This window comes from Labrus mixtus, chromosome 1, assembly GCF_963584025.1.
Source record: "Labrus mixtus chromosome 1, fLabMix1.1, whole genome shotgun sequence".
NCBI classification, from domain to species: domain Eukaryota; kingdom Metazoa; phylum Chordata; class Actinopteri; order Labriformes; family Labridae; genus Labrus; species Labrus mixtus.
In genome coordinates this window covers 27,233,988-27,251,014 of record NC_083612.1, presented here as the reverse complement: position 1 = coordinate 27,251,014, position 17,027 = coordinate 27,233,988, and the positions used below count along the sequence as shown (strand labels likewise).

Here is a 17,027-nt window from a genome sequence, read left to right as displayed (position 1 = left end):
ACAACACTCAGAGTATTTATACACAGAGAGAGGTAGAACAAGGGCAGGCCTTAAAACTCTTCCTCACTGCACTGGATGTTAATCGTATCCTCTGTAATCATGGTTCACTTCTTATTCCTGTTTATACTGGGCTGTCACATCTGATTAGGAACAATAGTGTTCCTTCATTGATGCTTCTGTACGTTAGGAAGGGCTATTTTTCCTACTTTTCACCACCTTCCTACATATTTTTAAATTTTCCCTGATTTTCTTTTTTTTTTTCTTACTTCTTCCATTTTTTTCTCTTGAAATCTCATCTTTGAATACCCATTTTGGGCCGTAATTTCATAAAAGGTATGCCTGTCCAATGCTGTAAACCAACCTGCACTGAAGCTTATCTAAATGCTAAGAGTGTACCACACACTTGTAAACATATCAAACTGATCAAAACTACCAGAGGCTCCTTTACAAACCTCCAAGAGCCTCTAGGTTCACAGTCCTGCATTGTAGGTGAAGAAAGGTGGACACGTTGAAGATTTCCAGCACCCGTTACTGTGTTGTTGCCTAACACAGTGTTGCTATCAGGAGAGACGTGGGCGACTTTGTGGGAGGTGGTTGTTCTAGCTAGCATCAGGGGGCAGTTGCAGTGTTAGCAGTTTTGGCGTCATGGTAAGTGGAGTGTGGTTATTAATAGAGTTGGGCCCATCCATCTTCCTGTCTAGGAAAAATGCTGGGAGGACCAAGGTGGCGTGGGCTTGTGTTCAGCACTTTCATGGCCACCCACTCTCCTCCTAGTCATCAATCTGCTTTTGTTTGTTTGCTCACTTTTTTTTTTTTTGGGTTGTAGGGTTCTATTGGTGCGTTTCAGTCTGTATTTGTGTAGGATGATACTGGTGGGGGAAAAAAAGGCAGCGATGGAGATTTGATGGGTCTGAACTCACCTAAAGCTTTCATTGATTGTTTTAACTGGCGACTTAATAGTCACTGGTGACAAACGTGAGTGTCTAACAACAAATTAAAAAACCTAAGTTTAATAAAATTAAAAAAAATAATAAATAAATATGTTTGGCTTGTATGATTGGTTCAGACAAGAAATGAGTTTTGAAAATTAATATTGAGTTACAAATTAAAACATATAAACCCTTGGCGTGTACAAATGCACTGAACTGGAACATTTCATGAAATGGACTAAATCCTGTAGGCAACAGCAGCCACATCATGTTAGACTGGCAGTAAGTTATGTGACAATGACAGGTTAACATGGAAATATTTGGTTATACTTTTTAAATTTGTAGCTGTCCAAATGAAAAATCAAACGCAGAGTATAATTTAGCTCTGGATGTAAACGTGACCTTAAGCCATGTCATGAAACAACTGCTTTTCAGGAAGCTTCACAAAACTTAAACTTCACAAGCAGCTACAATTCCTGCTAAGTGGAATAAAAATATCTGCCTACAAACAACTACGATACATATTAGAAGGTCAAGTCAACTTTATTTATATAGCACATTTATAACAGCCGAGGCAGACCAAAGTGCTGTACAGTAAATCAGGCAATCAGGTAAAATACATTACATCCAAAACATCATAAAAACACGTAAAAGCAAAAATTAAAAGTGAATTAAAACACAAAACAATAGTAAAAGTTCTAATAGACACTGCTGCTGGGATAAAACACTCAACTAGAGGTAAAAGCCAAGGAAAAGAAATGGGTTTTTAAAAGTGACTTAAACTGCTCAGTTGTGGCAGCAGATCTTATTTTAAATGGTAATCTGTTCCAAAGTGTCGGAGCTGCAACAGAAAAGGCTCGATCGCCCCTAGTTTTGAGCCTTGTTTTGGGCACGTACAGGAGCAGCTGGAGGACCTTAGTGCTCTGGATGGAGCATGAACATGTAGTAGTTCACTTAGGTAGTGAGGTGTTGAGCCATTTAATGATTTAAAAGCCAGAAGTAAAATTTTAAAATCAATCCTGTAGCGAACAGGAAGCCAGTGGAGAGAAGGTACGTAAAAGGTCAGAGTATGGAGAGAGATGCTAGTGTAAGAAGGGATAAGTGTACTTATCTGGACTGAAATAGTCTGAACTCATGGTATAAGACCCGAATAAAAGCATGCAGCGTGGAAAGATCTTAAAATTTAAATGGCTGAATGGATCGAACCCCATCCCCCACAACCATGACAAGTGCACACCTGAGCAGTACAATGATGTCACCTCCCATCCCAGTGATGGCTGTGTGGTTGCCAGACGTGGAGACAGAAGCATATGTTGCTGATACGGCTGTTCCAAATGTGTAAGGAGTCCAGGGTTAGAAACATGCACCAGATGGTTCATCTAAATTTGTAGAGAGCAAAGAGGGGAAAGAGGAAAAAAAAACAAGTGCCACCTACTGGCTTCAATCCAAGGGTCCAAATGTTCCATTTTGGAAAAAAACAACCACTGGCCTCCTTGCAATTTTAAGGAAGAGTTTATCGTCAAAAAAGCTTTAACATTTTTTACAACTTAAATGTATAGCATTGGATGATAACATGACAGGGCAAGAAAATCTAACTTGTTCTATTAGACACCATGCCTTTTAACTTAAATTCATTGTATTTGTGCACATTGAATTGTTTCTTCAGTGTTCGTGTCCTCCTGCTTATTAAATGTAAAAGCACAATTTGGTAAGATTCTCTATTTCTACATGACGTTTGTTAATAAACAATATCATTAGAAGGACATAAGGAACCCCTCCTAACATCAGGGAGTTAGTTTGAACACTACTTCTTTAATACAAGGATTTTTTTTAAACCATTGACTTTGGGCCCTTAGCAGCATTTTTACTCCACTCACTACAACTTTGTTAGAGGTTGGGGAGGGAAAAAAGTCGAATGTTAAACTCTTGCTTTCTGAAATAATACATTCTCTGTAGGCTCTCACCTGATCGAGCCAATTTGGCCTGATTTAATTAGAGAGCACAGGAAGTAGTCTGAGACAGCAACCTGGGAGTAACTGGCCTCCCTGTTATCTTCCAGGCTTCTTAATTCCTCTGCCACAGGGAGAAGCTAAGTGTTCATCGTTTGTCAAATCGTTTTCTGTCTGTCTTGAGGACAAATGGACAAGTCAAACCTTTCACATGAGAGATTCCAAAAATAGTTGCATTTATTTTTTTAATTAATGGTATTTCTTAATTTTGAAATTGTGCAAAACTTTGCCCTTGTATCACACTGCTTCTCTTTCAATGAACAAACCAGTGTCTACATATCCCATTAGACCTAAAACTACAACACTACATGAAAGATGTTTGATTGAAGTAGGGTTTACCTTCATTCATCATTGCTCTAGACAGTAAAAATTAGATAATATTTGCAAAATCAAAAACAAATATCAGCTGTAGTTTACTCGACTATTCACAAACAATATGTGCACTGTTAATACAGACCTATACAAGCATATATCACTGCACTATTATCTTATTTAGTCTTGTGCATATTAGTCTTTGCTTATTTTGTTTATTGTTGGTATTTAATCTTGTACATTTGTACACAGAGAGCACAGTTCAACGAAATAAAATTCCTTGTGTCTAAGCATACCTGGCCAATAAATCTGATTCTGATTCTAGCATCTTATAAGAAATAATAGATGTTTCAATTGTGCTTTTATTAACACTTATATAGAGTTATTTGTGTTAATAAGAATCTAATAAGGTCGTATAAGTGTCTTATTACCAATTAATGTTTATTACAAGCACCTTAATATAAAGTGTGACCCATTTGGTTTGTGCATCTTAAATGAGCTTCATCTGTGACATCATCTGTGTGCTATAACTAAGTGCACTCAACTGGCTCTAACATATGAATGCACATGTATACATAGGATAAAGAATACACTTATTCACACTCACTTACACACACACACACACACACACACACACACACACACACACACACACACACACACACACACACACACACACACACACACACACACACACACACACACACACAGTGACCTTCCAGTCCCCTTATAGCATACAAATGAGTCTTTCCCCAGCGTTCCCACAGGACTGTGAGGAAAAGCTGAACACCAGTTGCCCTTGTTGTGTAAGAGGAAGTGCCCATGGTAAACTTCAACTCTTCATGTATAGCTGCAGGTTAGATACAATCTATATTATGACCTGTAGTAAGAGACACTAGTAGCTCTTCTCTTGCTTTCCAATGCTACAAAACTGTTGTTATAAAAAGGTACATAATGTATAATATATAAAACAGTCTATTCCTAAGCATTTATAGGGACATAGAGATGTATATTTTGACTCCAGGATCAGTCATGTATTCCTCTGGTTGTGTTTCCACTAGAAGCTGCTGCTGCAGGAGTTATGGGCTCGCCTCTTCCCTGCTGATGTGTTGTGATCAATGGTGCACAGGCAATGGTAATGGGGAACCTTTCAAATGTAAAATTAATTACCTGCAATCTGACAGCATCAGGGAAACTCAGCATGTATTTTATGCTTAGTTGGTACTCCATCCTTTTCCACGCTTGCTTTAGCAGGAGGCATTGTGTGTTTGTGAGTGTGTGTGCGTTGGTTGTTGAAATGTGGAGCCTGCTGTAGACTCATTTGTTTCAGTGGGGGGATAGGATGCTGCATGTTTGGTAGCTTATTTGTGGTGTGTGTGTGCCATCAGAAAACTGATTTTGCTTGAAAAGGGACACACTCATGATCCCTTCATCAGGAAGAAGACGGTCACTTGTGCACCTGTGCCCTCCCAAAAAACTCATTCATACACACTGAAAACCTTTTTGAATGTGGGCTGTCTAGCTGTACATGCACATCACATGCACACACAAAAAACAGTGAAAAGCTTAAATACATCAAATTAGGATAATACATGAATAAGAATTCTAAATGCATTTATTAAGGCAATATTTTCAGTAAATTTAATACAACAAGTGGTAAGACTATGCTTGATGTAAATCTTCAGAAAACTACCCGATTCTTCCAGTTCAATTGTTTGGTAGAAAATCAACGGCAATGTTTCCATTAAAGCTCTCTTAATGGGTGTAAGAACTCTGATTCAGTCGACCAAATCAATGTTTCTAGCTTCTGGTTTGTAATATTTGTTCATCAGACGACTGGAATCCCTTAACAACTATTTAATTGATTGCTATAAATCAACCACATTCCCCATATAATTTCCAGAGTATAAATCGACTGACTTGAGTGAACCAACAATAAACAACATTACCATTGGTATGAGGTGCCAATTAGCAAGAGCTATGAAACCTTTAAAAACCCACTGTGCTGAAGAACGACCTCACAGTGCTGCTGAGGTGGCACTGAACTCTTGTTGAACTACACTTTCCAAACGCTGAAACCTGACCATGAATGCTTAACTTAACTAACCCTTCAAACAGAAAGTTGAATCTTTACAGATTTCTTTCTCTTTCTCTTTCTCAGTCTGGGTCTCTGTTAGTTTCATCCACTGGGGTCACATTTCTTGCACAGTAACGCAACATTAAAAGTGTTGCGATGTTCTCACTGAACTTCTAAATTCAAATTCACAACTCACGTTACAGAAATAGTTGTGTCTCACCAGTTTCAAAGCACTCCTGGTGATTAGCCAATAATAGAACTCATGTGAAAGAAAACTCACAAGTTGCAAAAATTAAAATTTGTGATTGACACAGTAAAAAAAAAACCTTGTCTACTCCCTCTGCTTGTTGTTATTGGAAACAGACTGCAGCAACACAAGTTATACAGTGTGCTTCTTCCTATTCATGTTTTCAAAACAACACTTTTTTTATTTTCTTTATTGCACTTTACTTGAATAGTTGATTAGGAATAATTATAATAACCATGTGGGGCGTGTTGGCCTAGGGGTTAGGTCACTAGGAGACTACAAGCGGGCAGTCCGGGTTTGAGTCTGACTCTTGGTATCTTTCCTGCATGCTATCCCTCTCTCTTTCCCTCCTATTTCCTTTTCTATCCACTGTTCTATCATGTAAAGGCATACAATCCCATAAATTAAATCCTAAATACTAATGACCATGTTTAAGAATCCACTGGCTGGCATGTATTTATCCCTGTGAGGCATAAAAGTTCTACAGTGTGAGTTTGTGTCTTGTCCAGGAGCATCACTGTATCAGGGGTCTGAAAGAGAGCGACTGAGAATTTTCACTCTTTAGGGAGAAACCATTTGATAAATCGTATTCACAAGTTTCAGTTTTTGACACATTTTATTTGATTATATTTTCCCTTAATACCAAGTATTTCTCTGCACTTATCTTGGGAGCAGCTGTTGATGTTTAATGTGATGAGAAGAGAAGGAGGATTCAATCATTGAGAAATTAAAAAGTGTCTTGGAGTTGAAATGAACAAACACCTGTTTAACAAAAGGAAGCTCTGATGGCCCACAATCGAATTATCTCTAAAGAAAATACACATAACCCCCCAAAAATCAATAATGTAAGAGGCACTTAGTAAAGAGTTAAAAATAGAAAACGCTTGTATTTGTATAATTTTGAAATATTTTATGTTTATAGATGAATCAAATATACTGGCCTGAATAAAAAGTAATTATTTCCTTTAAGTTGCTATAACAAAAATGGCAAAAAAGACAAAGCAGTGCACTTGAAATCACAGAATCACATTTTTTTCCCAATAAGGGACTCTAATTTATCAATTAGAATATATCTTCCTGATTTAAAAATGTTATGCATATGAACATATACAAATAAAATGTATTCACTGGTGTCGACTGTGGATAAGTTAATTTTAAGCAATATTACTCCCTCTCCTTCAGTGGAGTACTTTATCTGTAGAGACCATCGGGGGGCTGTGAGTCTGAAAGTCCCAGTGTTCGGAGGCTCTCTCGACATGCTGGTATCGATTACCTCCCCTGATTTAATCTCGCTCCTCTGTTTCCCTGTCCAGCTCCACTCAATCTCTCCGACAGTGGAAGGCAGTGACGGCTATATCAACCTGCTTGAACACACACTGGCAGCAGGAAGGATGTAAAGGAAGAGTGAATGGACAGAGAAAGAAAGCAGGAGAGATAAAGACAGAAAGAGAGGGCTGAACTAGACATTTCACTCGTGTTTCTCTCCCAATAGAAGTGTCATTGGACCAATATTAAAATAAAAATATGACTTTGGTTTGTAAATTAATACAGAACAAGGTTGTGAAAAATGTCAAAACCATGGAGTTTAAGGGGTGACCTTGTCTGCTGTTTGTGCTTGTCTGCTAGTGACTTGGGCCAGGTGGTTGTGTCAGACCGTCAGGGCTGAGCGGGTCAGAGAAACAACATTTGCTCCTGTTCAGTCTTTAATAAGACTCATTAATATACTGCATGTGTTACCGACAGCATCTGACTGCATCCCCTCTGGGCTGGACTAGTTTTGGCGTGACATGAAGTAAGGACACACACATTCACTGAATTCAGCCTATTTGTCTAACGTATAATAGCTGACTGTTTCGCACTGCCTGTGAACTCTCATCTCTAATTCATATGTAACTCTGTGTGTGTGTGCGTGTGTGTGTGTGTGTGTTTGTGAGAGAGAGATGTATGAGCTTCTGGGGTATAGCTTTTAAAAACATGGCGCATACTATAAATGCTAAGCAGATTGTAGCTTACAGGTTTATTTCTTTGTTGAATCATTTTAGCTTCTTGAAGTGTTAGATTTGATCATAGCTAGAATGCCGCCTTTCCATGAAATGTGAACAAGTGAGGCCCAGATTATTAGAAGTAAGTCTGTAAGGATTTCAAGTACATGCTGTTTGTTTAGTTAAACTCTACTACTGGAAGTTTATTGGATGCAGCCACTCATCAGTCTGGGAAAAAAACACCTATACCAATCTGAAGGGAAAGTTGGATACTGTAAATGTTCACTTTCTTTCAGAGAATAAGGAGTGAAGATTTAAAACAATCTCATGTCTTTTAGCTAAATATAGAGCGATACCCTATAACCCTAGGGTGTGGATACCCAATGAACTATTAGCTAAGCCTATAATAAAGACAGGGAGAAGGTAGCCTTACTCTGCCATAAGGTAAAGAATAAAAAGTCCAGTTTTTACTTTTTTGTTATAGAATTGTGATATTATAATGTGGTTTACTTTTTTCAGTTGATTTTGTAACTGTTTGTATAAAATGGACCTTTGTGAACATTTGATGTCAGTCACATGAATTCAATCAAAACAAAATGTGGCAGGATTTGTCCAATCAGCATATAGAGAGTCAAAGAATTGTTCAAATATTGCATTGAGAGAACTTGTGATTTACGCCCCAACCAACCCTCTAAAACTATTTTATAAACATACGCCAGGAGCAGACACTTCCCGAAGTGTTTTACAGTGCTGTTGCTAGGCAACCAACAGAGATGACATGAAGTCACCGCTTCCGCCCAAAAAATAGTCTGACTACACACTCCAACAACACCACTCCCCATCCCGGGCCTCAGTGATTTTTACACATAAGAAGACAGGCTAGCTGTTTGCAGGCTTTTCTTTTCTACTTTAAGCTTTCTGGCCACGAGTAATGCAATATATTTAACATGTATGAGAGTGGTTTGATTTTCTCAACAAAGTGACAACAAGGAAGGGGACAAGTATTTTTAAACTTAGTGACTGGATTACTGGGTGCAATGAGGGAGCTTAGACTCTAGACCTCAGAGTGTCTGAAATCTGGCTTGCTGTTCTATTTTACGGACTTGAAGGAAGAAGTACAATTAAGACTAAAGCATACTTTCCCTTTAAGTACCATATTCTTAGGCTCTCATTGGGGCTGTCTGCAATATTTTAGGATTCTTAGTGCCATTACAGCCCAGAGAAGGATACTCCCTTATAAAGTAAATGAAAAGAGTATTTCACTTTTACCACTTCCCTTCCCTACTCCCACTCAAGGAGTTTTATTGTTCTGGTGATTATTCTTATTTTTTTTGCTTGCCTGCAGCAGCTGAGTGAAGCGTGAAATCATTTGATTCAAGATGCACTTTGATGGACTATCTAATCACATGGTGGAAGTTTGCAAAAACCATAACCTCTGGAAATAGAGGTTGTTTGAGGCAATGAAACATTTCAATGGCTGAAATGCACTGATTTTCTTTACTCCTATTTTTTCTTCAACCGTGGTGAAGAGAAATAAATGATATTATTTCACTGCCTGCAGTCTTATTTGCGCTAACATGACGCAAAAGGAGAAATAGCATTGTTGTGAGTCAACTTTAGAAAACATTCTTACTACGAGGATCTGATAAAAAAAACAGTTTGGTTTGATGAGACTCTACTGTATGTTGTGAGCTGTTGTGTGGAGCCACAAATCCATAAAGGTTGGAGAAGGTTATTAGTGGAGGTTGACTGGTGCAAATCCCCAGAGTGTGCTTGAAAATTGAGGAGTAGAGGATGAATGAATGACTCCACATACCTTCAGCTACTGTCAAGGTGGCCTTCAGCAGGGCAACAAATCTAAACTGGTCTGGTGGAACAAATCAACAGCAGTCAGTTAATATTTGCATTGTAGCTCAGTGAGAACATTAACTCAGTTCCTGTTTGAGTGAAGAAACTATAAGTCAAGTTTAATGATCACATCAACAAAGTTATGTTTTCAGTTTTTGAGTACTGGTTAATAGATATGCATTCTAGTTCTCAGTGACTGTTGTTTTAAAAGTCTTATTTTTTCAACAATAATTTAAATATATATTTTAATATGTTGGCTTAACATTGGAAATCAAATTCAGCTGCTTGTGTTTGCTCTATTTTTTTTCTTTGGGAAACATATGCGGCTGGCACGTTTGAGAAAATAGCTTTTGTGTTTATGTCTACAAAGACCCCATGAGCCTACAAGCTGCATCACCGTTAAGCTTGCCTGCAAAAGTCAAAATTGTTCTCAACTAGAGTTTACGTGTTTATTTTTCAGCATAGAGCATCACACCAAACTCACGTCCATTACCAAATTGAAATCCAGTTTAAGTAAAATATTAACAGAATAAAAAAATAAAGAACTCCCTGTGTTTAATGTAGGCCTGGTTTTCTGTATGGCACAATACCTGCCATACGCAATCTCGCCAAGACTCTGGTGGAGCAGATTCTGCACCATCTGGAGCTTGTGCATTTACACCACCCCGCCCTCAGCCAAGAAGATGATTGCTATCAGCATGATTACGCCTTTATTAGATTAGCTTTGCATTGTTTACAGGATTGTGGCTCTGCCCGTGCCAGTCTTGGATGAATAATGTCTTCTGTTAGCCAGTGGAAAGGTGGAGTGATGGACTCAACAGCTGTTGGAAATATTACCCATATCCAGAGAAAAATGTGTTACGGTGGGAGAAAATCATGAGGAGACTTTAAAAGCGTCTACTGTTTATTACTCAGCCATTACTGTATATGCTCACATCACATTTGTGGTCACACTAGTTGTTTGGTATCAGGGCCTTGCATTTAATGATCCAATGCTAAAATCATAATATTTGTTTGTATTAACTTTTTTTAGTAACTTATTTACTGACCTCAATAAAGCATTTGTGCATAAGAAATGAGGAAGTTAGATGCACATAAAAAGTATCTCCCTGGAAGAATGATTGCTTCATCATTAAATCAGCTGCAGTCAAGGCTCTTGGTCTGTTTTGGAGTCGTATTCATCTTATGCCTATACTGTAAAGTTTGGTCTCCCATTAGTAAACAGCCTTAATTAAACATAACTCAAGGATACAACTATTAAAATGAAAACTTAATAAAAACAGAACAAATATAACAGACGCTTTCTGTTTTTTAAAGCACATAAAGAACTCGAGCCATCTTGCCACTGTTGCAGGTCATTTCAGCACCACGCTACAGAATGAAGACGTGATCAGAGGAGAGAAATGCTCTGCCAACGTCTGTCTTCTGCATGCCAGGGCATGGGGAGAAGGGAAAGGTAGTGGGCAGAGCCAACTTTCCACTCCAGCTGGAGAGCTGGTGAGAGGCATTGTTTCTCTCATCTCCTACTGTCAGCCTCGTAGTAGCTGCTCTGCAAGGCTCACCACTATTTTTAAATAATATTGAGTCATCTCGCCAGACGCTGTAGTGGCCTAAAATGCTGTACTGTTACAGTACCTGGAAAAACAGAGCTTTTTTTTTTTTTTTTTACATCTCTGGAGCACGTTCCCTGAGTTAAAGGCTGAATATTCTATCATTAGATAGGGAGTTCTCACATGTGTTATGATAGTTCAGTGAAAGTACTGATTCTATAGATGGACAAAGAAAAGTCATAAATCTATGTGTTGATTTAATTTGTTTTTTGTATGTCACACTTTGACCTGTTTCTTGGGGCACTGGTTTTGCCCATATCCTGCCAGGCAGCATCCTCTACAGTGACTCTGTTCATTACCGTGTTAAAAGGAGTCCATCAATATTCCGCTCACACAGACGGCTGATGGTCAAGTCACCAGATCACAGAGCTTCACTGTCCCTCCTCTGTCAATGCTGCCTCTGACCACACTTTGCTCTTTCAACAGACATCACCTTACCTAAGCGTAATATATCGCCCTCTGTTGGTCGTATCAGGAAGTTCAAATAACAAATCAGTATTGCACTTAGACTGGGAATCAATACCTGTATAGATTCATCCGTAAACAATGTCAGTTAAACATGCTTTGCAGGAAAATAATTAATTATACACATTTCAGTCTGTCAGTCAATCAATACTTGCACCAGTTATCTTTTCTTTAGCAGCCGTATTGACCTCAAATAATTGAATTTATTGCTATTGAAGATGAATGATTTGCTCCTTTTGATTAAGCTGTGCTTTAAATTGCAAAATCAATTGTTTTGGCTCACCTTACTGTTATTACAAGTAAAATGTTATTTTATTCATCTGCTTCCCTTTTTGATTACATAGACTAATACAAATCTATTATATACGGTTCAAAACACAATATTATGTTTGTTGTTTTCTCTTTTCAGCTCAAACTGGCTGAAGCCGTGCTGCGGTCGTCGTGTGGCCCTGTGGCAGGTCTGTCTGCTCAGCGCTGGCTTCAACTGTATCCTGGTGGCCTGTGTCATCCTGGTGGTGCTTTTCCTGTCTTTGGAGCTGCTCATAGACACCAAACTCTTACAATGTAAATATATTGCTGATTTATTTTTCTTATTTTAATCTTTATTTCATCACAGGGAGAATTGCTGAGAGTGCATATTCATTTCCAGCAATGCACTATGTGACGTTCACTAAACAAACACCTCAACAAACAACAACTGTATCTATAAATGTGATTAAGAATCAAGTGTGTGTGTGTGTGTGGGGGGGCTCTGGTGGTGCATTAGTTTGCACGCGCGCCCCATGTATGGAGGCTATAGCCCTCCAAGCGGGTGGCCCAGGCTCAAATCCCACCTGTGGCTTCTTTCCCGCATGTCATTCCCCTCTCTCTCACTACCTGATTTCTGACTCTATCCACTGTCCTATCTCTCTAATAAAGGCAGAAAAAGCCCAAAAATAAATCTAAAAAGAAAAAAATAATACATTTTTATTCAGAACCTTTTGATGCTTTAGTAAAGTTTTGTTTTTTAATGGAGTGTTTTAACATTCGGCAGTTTTTCTTTATTGACACATCTGAGTTTTTCAGGATTTGTAAAAGTCGGTAGATAAGAGACATTTAATATACACCAATATGGCACTTGTAAATGAATGATTACTGTAAAAGTAACTGGCTAATATAATATAACATATAATATAGACTACTACAAGTGTGACCTTGAATTTGTGGCCCTCTTTTTATTTGACTAAATAGCTTAGGTGTTTATTAATTAATCCCTCATACGTACATTTAGTGTCTCCTCTCTCTATCACTGCTGAGTGTGATGTCCCGGCAGTCACAGAGGAGCTGGTGGTGTTTGTTGGTAAATGACTGTGATGGAGAGTGATGGAGAGGGTTGATAATAAACAGGGACTCTTGTCAATGGCAGCAGTCACACGTCCCCATCGATTACTGGCTAGCATCCAGCACTGATGATACCTGAGTCTGAGTGTGGGCACCGCTGGACTTCAGATCTACTGTAATGTAGTGCTTTAGCTGCTGACAGTCCAGAGAGACAAATAGAGGCGTGGGCAATAAGGTGGCAACAGGATAGAGATTTCAAAAAGGGATTAGTGGCCAAGAACATGGGTGGATACAGGTTGAATTCATTTATGCACTCACCTTATACATGTAAAGATAGAAACAACATGTTTTACCTCTATCGTTTCTAGTGTCCTCTTCTCCTTTGTCACGTTTCTTCTCTCTCAACAGTTTCCAATGCTTTCCAATTTGCCAGCATTATCCATTGGATCAGCCTTATCATCCTTTCACTCTTCTTCTCAGAGGTAAGTCATGTCTATTGCTGTCCATAAAACCTTATTACAATCTCTGATTGCTCTCTTCATCTTAGATTTCTTCCTCCATGCTCTTTGATTAATGTTCAATGGTCACAATACCTAAGGGAACAAAATCCTGATGTTTTAAGTGACACATTAGATTTGTCTTTATTTCTTCTTATTACACAATTGAATTAAATATATCCATACTGTATTTCACTGTAGATGACATCCTATCTGTTGAAATGCAAACCTAGAACATGCCTGATGCAACTACAATAAGTCGTTGCCATGATACTTACAGAATAGTCTGTTATCAAGCATTCTCTTGTCAGGGTGAAACTTAAGCTCAAGACTTGAAGGCTTGATGGGTAGTAAAATGTCTATTATTGAAACCTCAAGTTTAATAGGTTTAAATTTAATTTTTGGTCATTGTTTGATAAAATATTGTCTTATCACCGCTGTGAAATTGTAAAAAACAAAATGGAAAGGGGAGAGTTTGGCCCACAGGCCTCCACTCCTGTGCAAACTAATTACCCTGACAGCCTCAGCCCAAACGCCCTAAACCTAACATTAATTACCAGCGAGCCAGCCGGAGCAATAATTAAAGCCCAGCTTAATGAGCAGTGGGGATGAGGTTACAGTGATCCGATCCATCCAAACACCTCGCCCACTGACATCACAGAGGAACTGTCATCTGGGGACGGTGTTAGATAGAGGAAACATATCACCAGCCGCTCCCTCTGCACCAATCAGAGAGCAGGATTCTAACATGTGGGCTGAGTCCCCCGCACCCCTCACGACATGTCCAATAGTGTTCAACATGGATTCAACATGATGGATTAGCAGGACCGGTCACACATGACACCACATGCTAATTGGAGTGTGAATCAATGATGCAGCTCAACAAAGGATCTAACAACAACATCTACGGAGCACAATGTGCATTGTGACAGGTGATCAAATTACAGGTGTTTTGTTTCCTTTTTGTTGTCAAAGATCAAGGAGCATATTTGCCACAAAAAAATAAAGAGCATGGGAGGGCTGTCTACTTTCTTCTCTGTGATGTCTTTGTGATTAATCAAAAGCTCATCATATTATTTTTCTTCTCTAACCGTCACTGTATTTACTTAATTTTTTTACTGAAACATATTTTTTGCTTATCAAATCTTTTTATTTCAGCTATTTTTAGAATGTCAAGCTTTACTTTTAGCATTTTAACGTAGTAAACATTTGGACCGTAGAAGAAGCATTTAAGGAGCGAACTGTGCCTCACAAGTCTTTCTCAGTTTTTTTAGTCTATGTTCACACGCCTCGACGAAGGTTGTTGGAAGTGATGAGAACCCAAGAGACTGAGAATAGCACAAGAGATTTTTTAATGTAACAGAAGACTTTTACCTGTCTATTTGAATGCTTATCTCTGTATGTTTCAGACTGTGTTCAGGATTGTAGTGCTCGGGATCTGGGACTACATTGAGAACAAAGTAGAGGTCAGTGCTGGTGTTGTGTCTTTTATTGACAGATAGTGATGAACAAGTTTCAGAGAGTATTTTTAGATTGTCCACCTCTTAAAGTATTGTTTATCTAATGTTTCTCTCCCATGTAATATTAGTAGAATATCTTCATGCATTTTGTTACCTTTGGCTCTGTCCAAGGAGAATACAAACTCCATACAGGACCCAGGCGACCAGGGTTGGGCTCCTTTAAAACCAAATATCAAAATTAGTTTTAACTTTAACATATCTATTATTCATGAATTGTACAGCAGTGGGAGTGGTATGCATTTTTGAATGCAACAAAAACGCATTGGCAATTAAGACAATTTCCATTTTTACCAACAACTTTCTTTGCATGCACACTTGGCCTTAATCACAACCATGGAGCTGCATTTTTTTAATTCAAGGTAGAGACAGAGGATCTAATGTAAACAGCAACATATACACATGATTGTTTTTTGTATTTGCTTGCGTGTGTGACTCCCTCAGGTGTTTGATGGCGCTGTCATCGTGCTGTCCCTGGCCCCCATGGTGGCCTCCACAGTGGCCAACGGGCCCAGCAGCCCATGGGATGCCATCAGCCTCATCATCACTCTTCGCATCTGGAGGGTCAAGAGGATCATTGATGGTGAGGCAGGGAAAAGAAAACATTGTGTAGTCTACTCTGTTTGCGTTGTATGAATGGCCTGTATATAAGGATGATTCATTGTGAGGAGCTTCTCAAGAAAACACCCAATCTTTCTCAAAGGAGGAGCACTCATGCATACAAATCAGCTGGTCTTGAAAGACGTAAACGATCCCATTATTTCCATGATTATACAAATTATTTACTTTTCAGACCACAGAGCCATTGATCACATCTACTAGTAAATTGCTGCCACGCTGCTACTTTAACTTGTATTGATTGTAGGGTCTAGTTGAGTAGATTCAGAGGGGCCATAATGAATTAAGTGGTTATTCGTCTCTATGCTAATGCTAGCTGGTTCGATATCTGTTCAGAGGTCACCTTCATGACTGGCCTTTGGCTGCATACAGGATCAGCTGCAGTGAGACAGGGGACTTACTTAAAGGTTTGATGTTTTAGGAAATGTGTTCATTTTCTGTTAGGAGAAGTTTGCTGAGGCTACTGCCAGCAACTTGTTTGCTGAGTTAAGGGCAGTACAAACTGTGAAAAGGTTTAAAAAGCTATCTTAGCTCTGTCCAAATGTGACTAAGTCTGCCCACCAGCGCTTCTAAAGCTCCCAAATTAGTAAATCATATCTTGTTTGTTGAAGCGACACATGAAGTGTAAATAAGCAGTTTATGCTGCACTATTTGAGCTCAGCTAACCTATTTCCCAAAATCTATATTCAACAATTACCTGCTGTCCTGTTGCCCATTTCCAACCTCCAACAGGTTCTGCTTTTATTATTTCATTATGCATATCCTATTTATATAATCAGATGTATACCTTATGCTGTGTTTTTGTAAAAGAAAATATCCTCAAAAGAAACCCTTTCTCAGTCATTCTCAAGACATTTTAGACCAGGCTCAAAAATAGATACAATGTTTTTGTGGATAAAATTACAATGACCCAAAAGTGACACATCATACTGACATGATTGATACTTTGAGGAATAAAGACAATACACCTTTCTGCATGATAGAGAGACTCTGGTCCCTAACAGGAGCAGTGTGTTTCCTGCTTGTTAACATGCAGCTGTGGTGTTGGTTTGCAGGGAGTGAACTCGTGATTGCCCTGCCACACACCTCGACCTGTTGGGTTTGATATCTGTGAGTGATTGAGTTTCCTTGTTAGGCAGTCAGCAACACACCTCAGAGGGAAAAAAAAATCACTCTCAAACCAATAAAGGTACAGCTGACAGACCAACTGGGTTATCATTGAGGATTGAGTCTCTCACTGAATTATCTTGATTTACAGCTGAACAGTGGTGATGTTTGTGTCGGTGCAGTGGGAATAGAAATACAGAGTAGGAGACTGCAGCAGATTCCTTAACAGAGAAAATCAATTGAAGTAGAATTAAATATCAACCTCACAAACTAGCTGTAGTAAAGGCCGTGCTTCATATAACCATTTCTTAAGTCCCTTTACTTTTCAATTCAGGTGAACAGGGTTTTGTAGGTCTGTGTATAAAGCAGGTATGTGTGTGTGCAGTTAAGCACATGACTCCATTTGAGAGGTGAGCATGGTCTTGTGTTAGCCTCAGTGAAGTTCAGGTGTGAATTACAGTGATGTGGATGCAGCTGTCAGAGAGTCTT

General features: G+C 38.8%; 1 protein-coding gene across 1 annotated transcript in view; it reads left to right on the top strand.

Moving 5' to 3' along the window:
- Positions 1 to 17,027, top strand: part of LOC132975995 (transmembrane protein 266-like) — a 42,504-nt gene that overhangs the window by 17,087 nt on the left and 8,390 nt on the right. The window contains exons 4-7 of the mRNA XM_061040944.1: positions 11,889 to 12,043; positions 13,208 to 13,281; positions 14,706 to 14,762; positions 15,258 to 15,396. Coding sequence (XP_060896927.1) covers positions 11,889 to 12,043; positions 13,208 to 13,281; positions 14,706 to 14,762; positions 15,258 to 15,396 — 425 coding nt within the window. The remainder of the gene's footprint in view (positions 1 to 11,888; positions 12,044 to 13,207; positions 13,282 to 14,705; positions 14,763 to 15,257; positions 15,397 to 17,027) is intronic.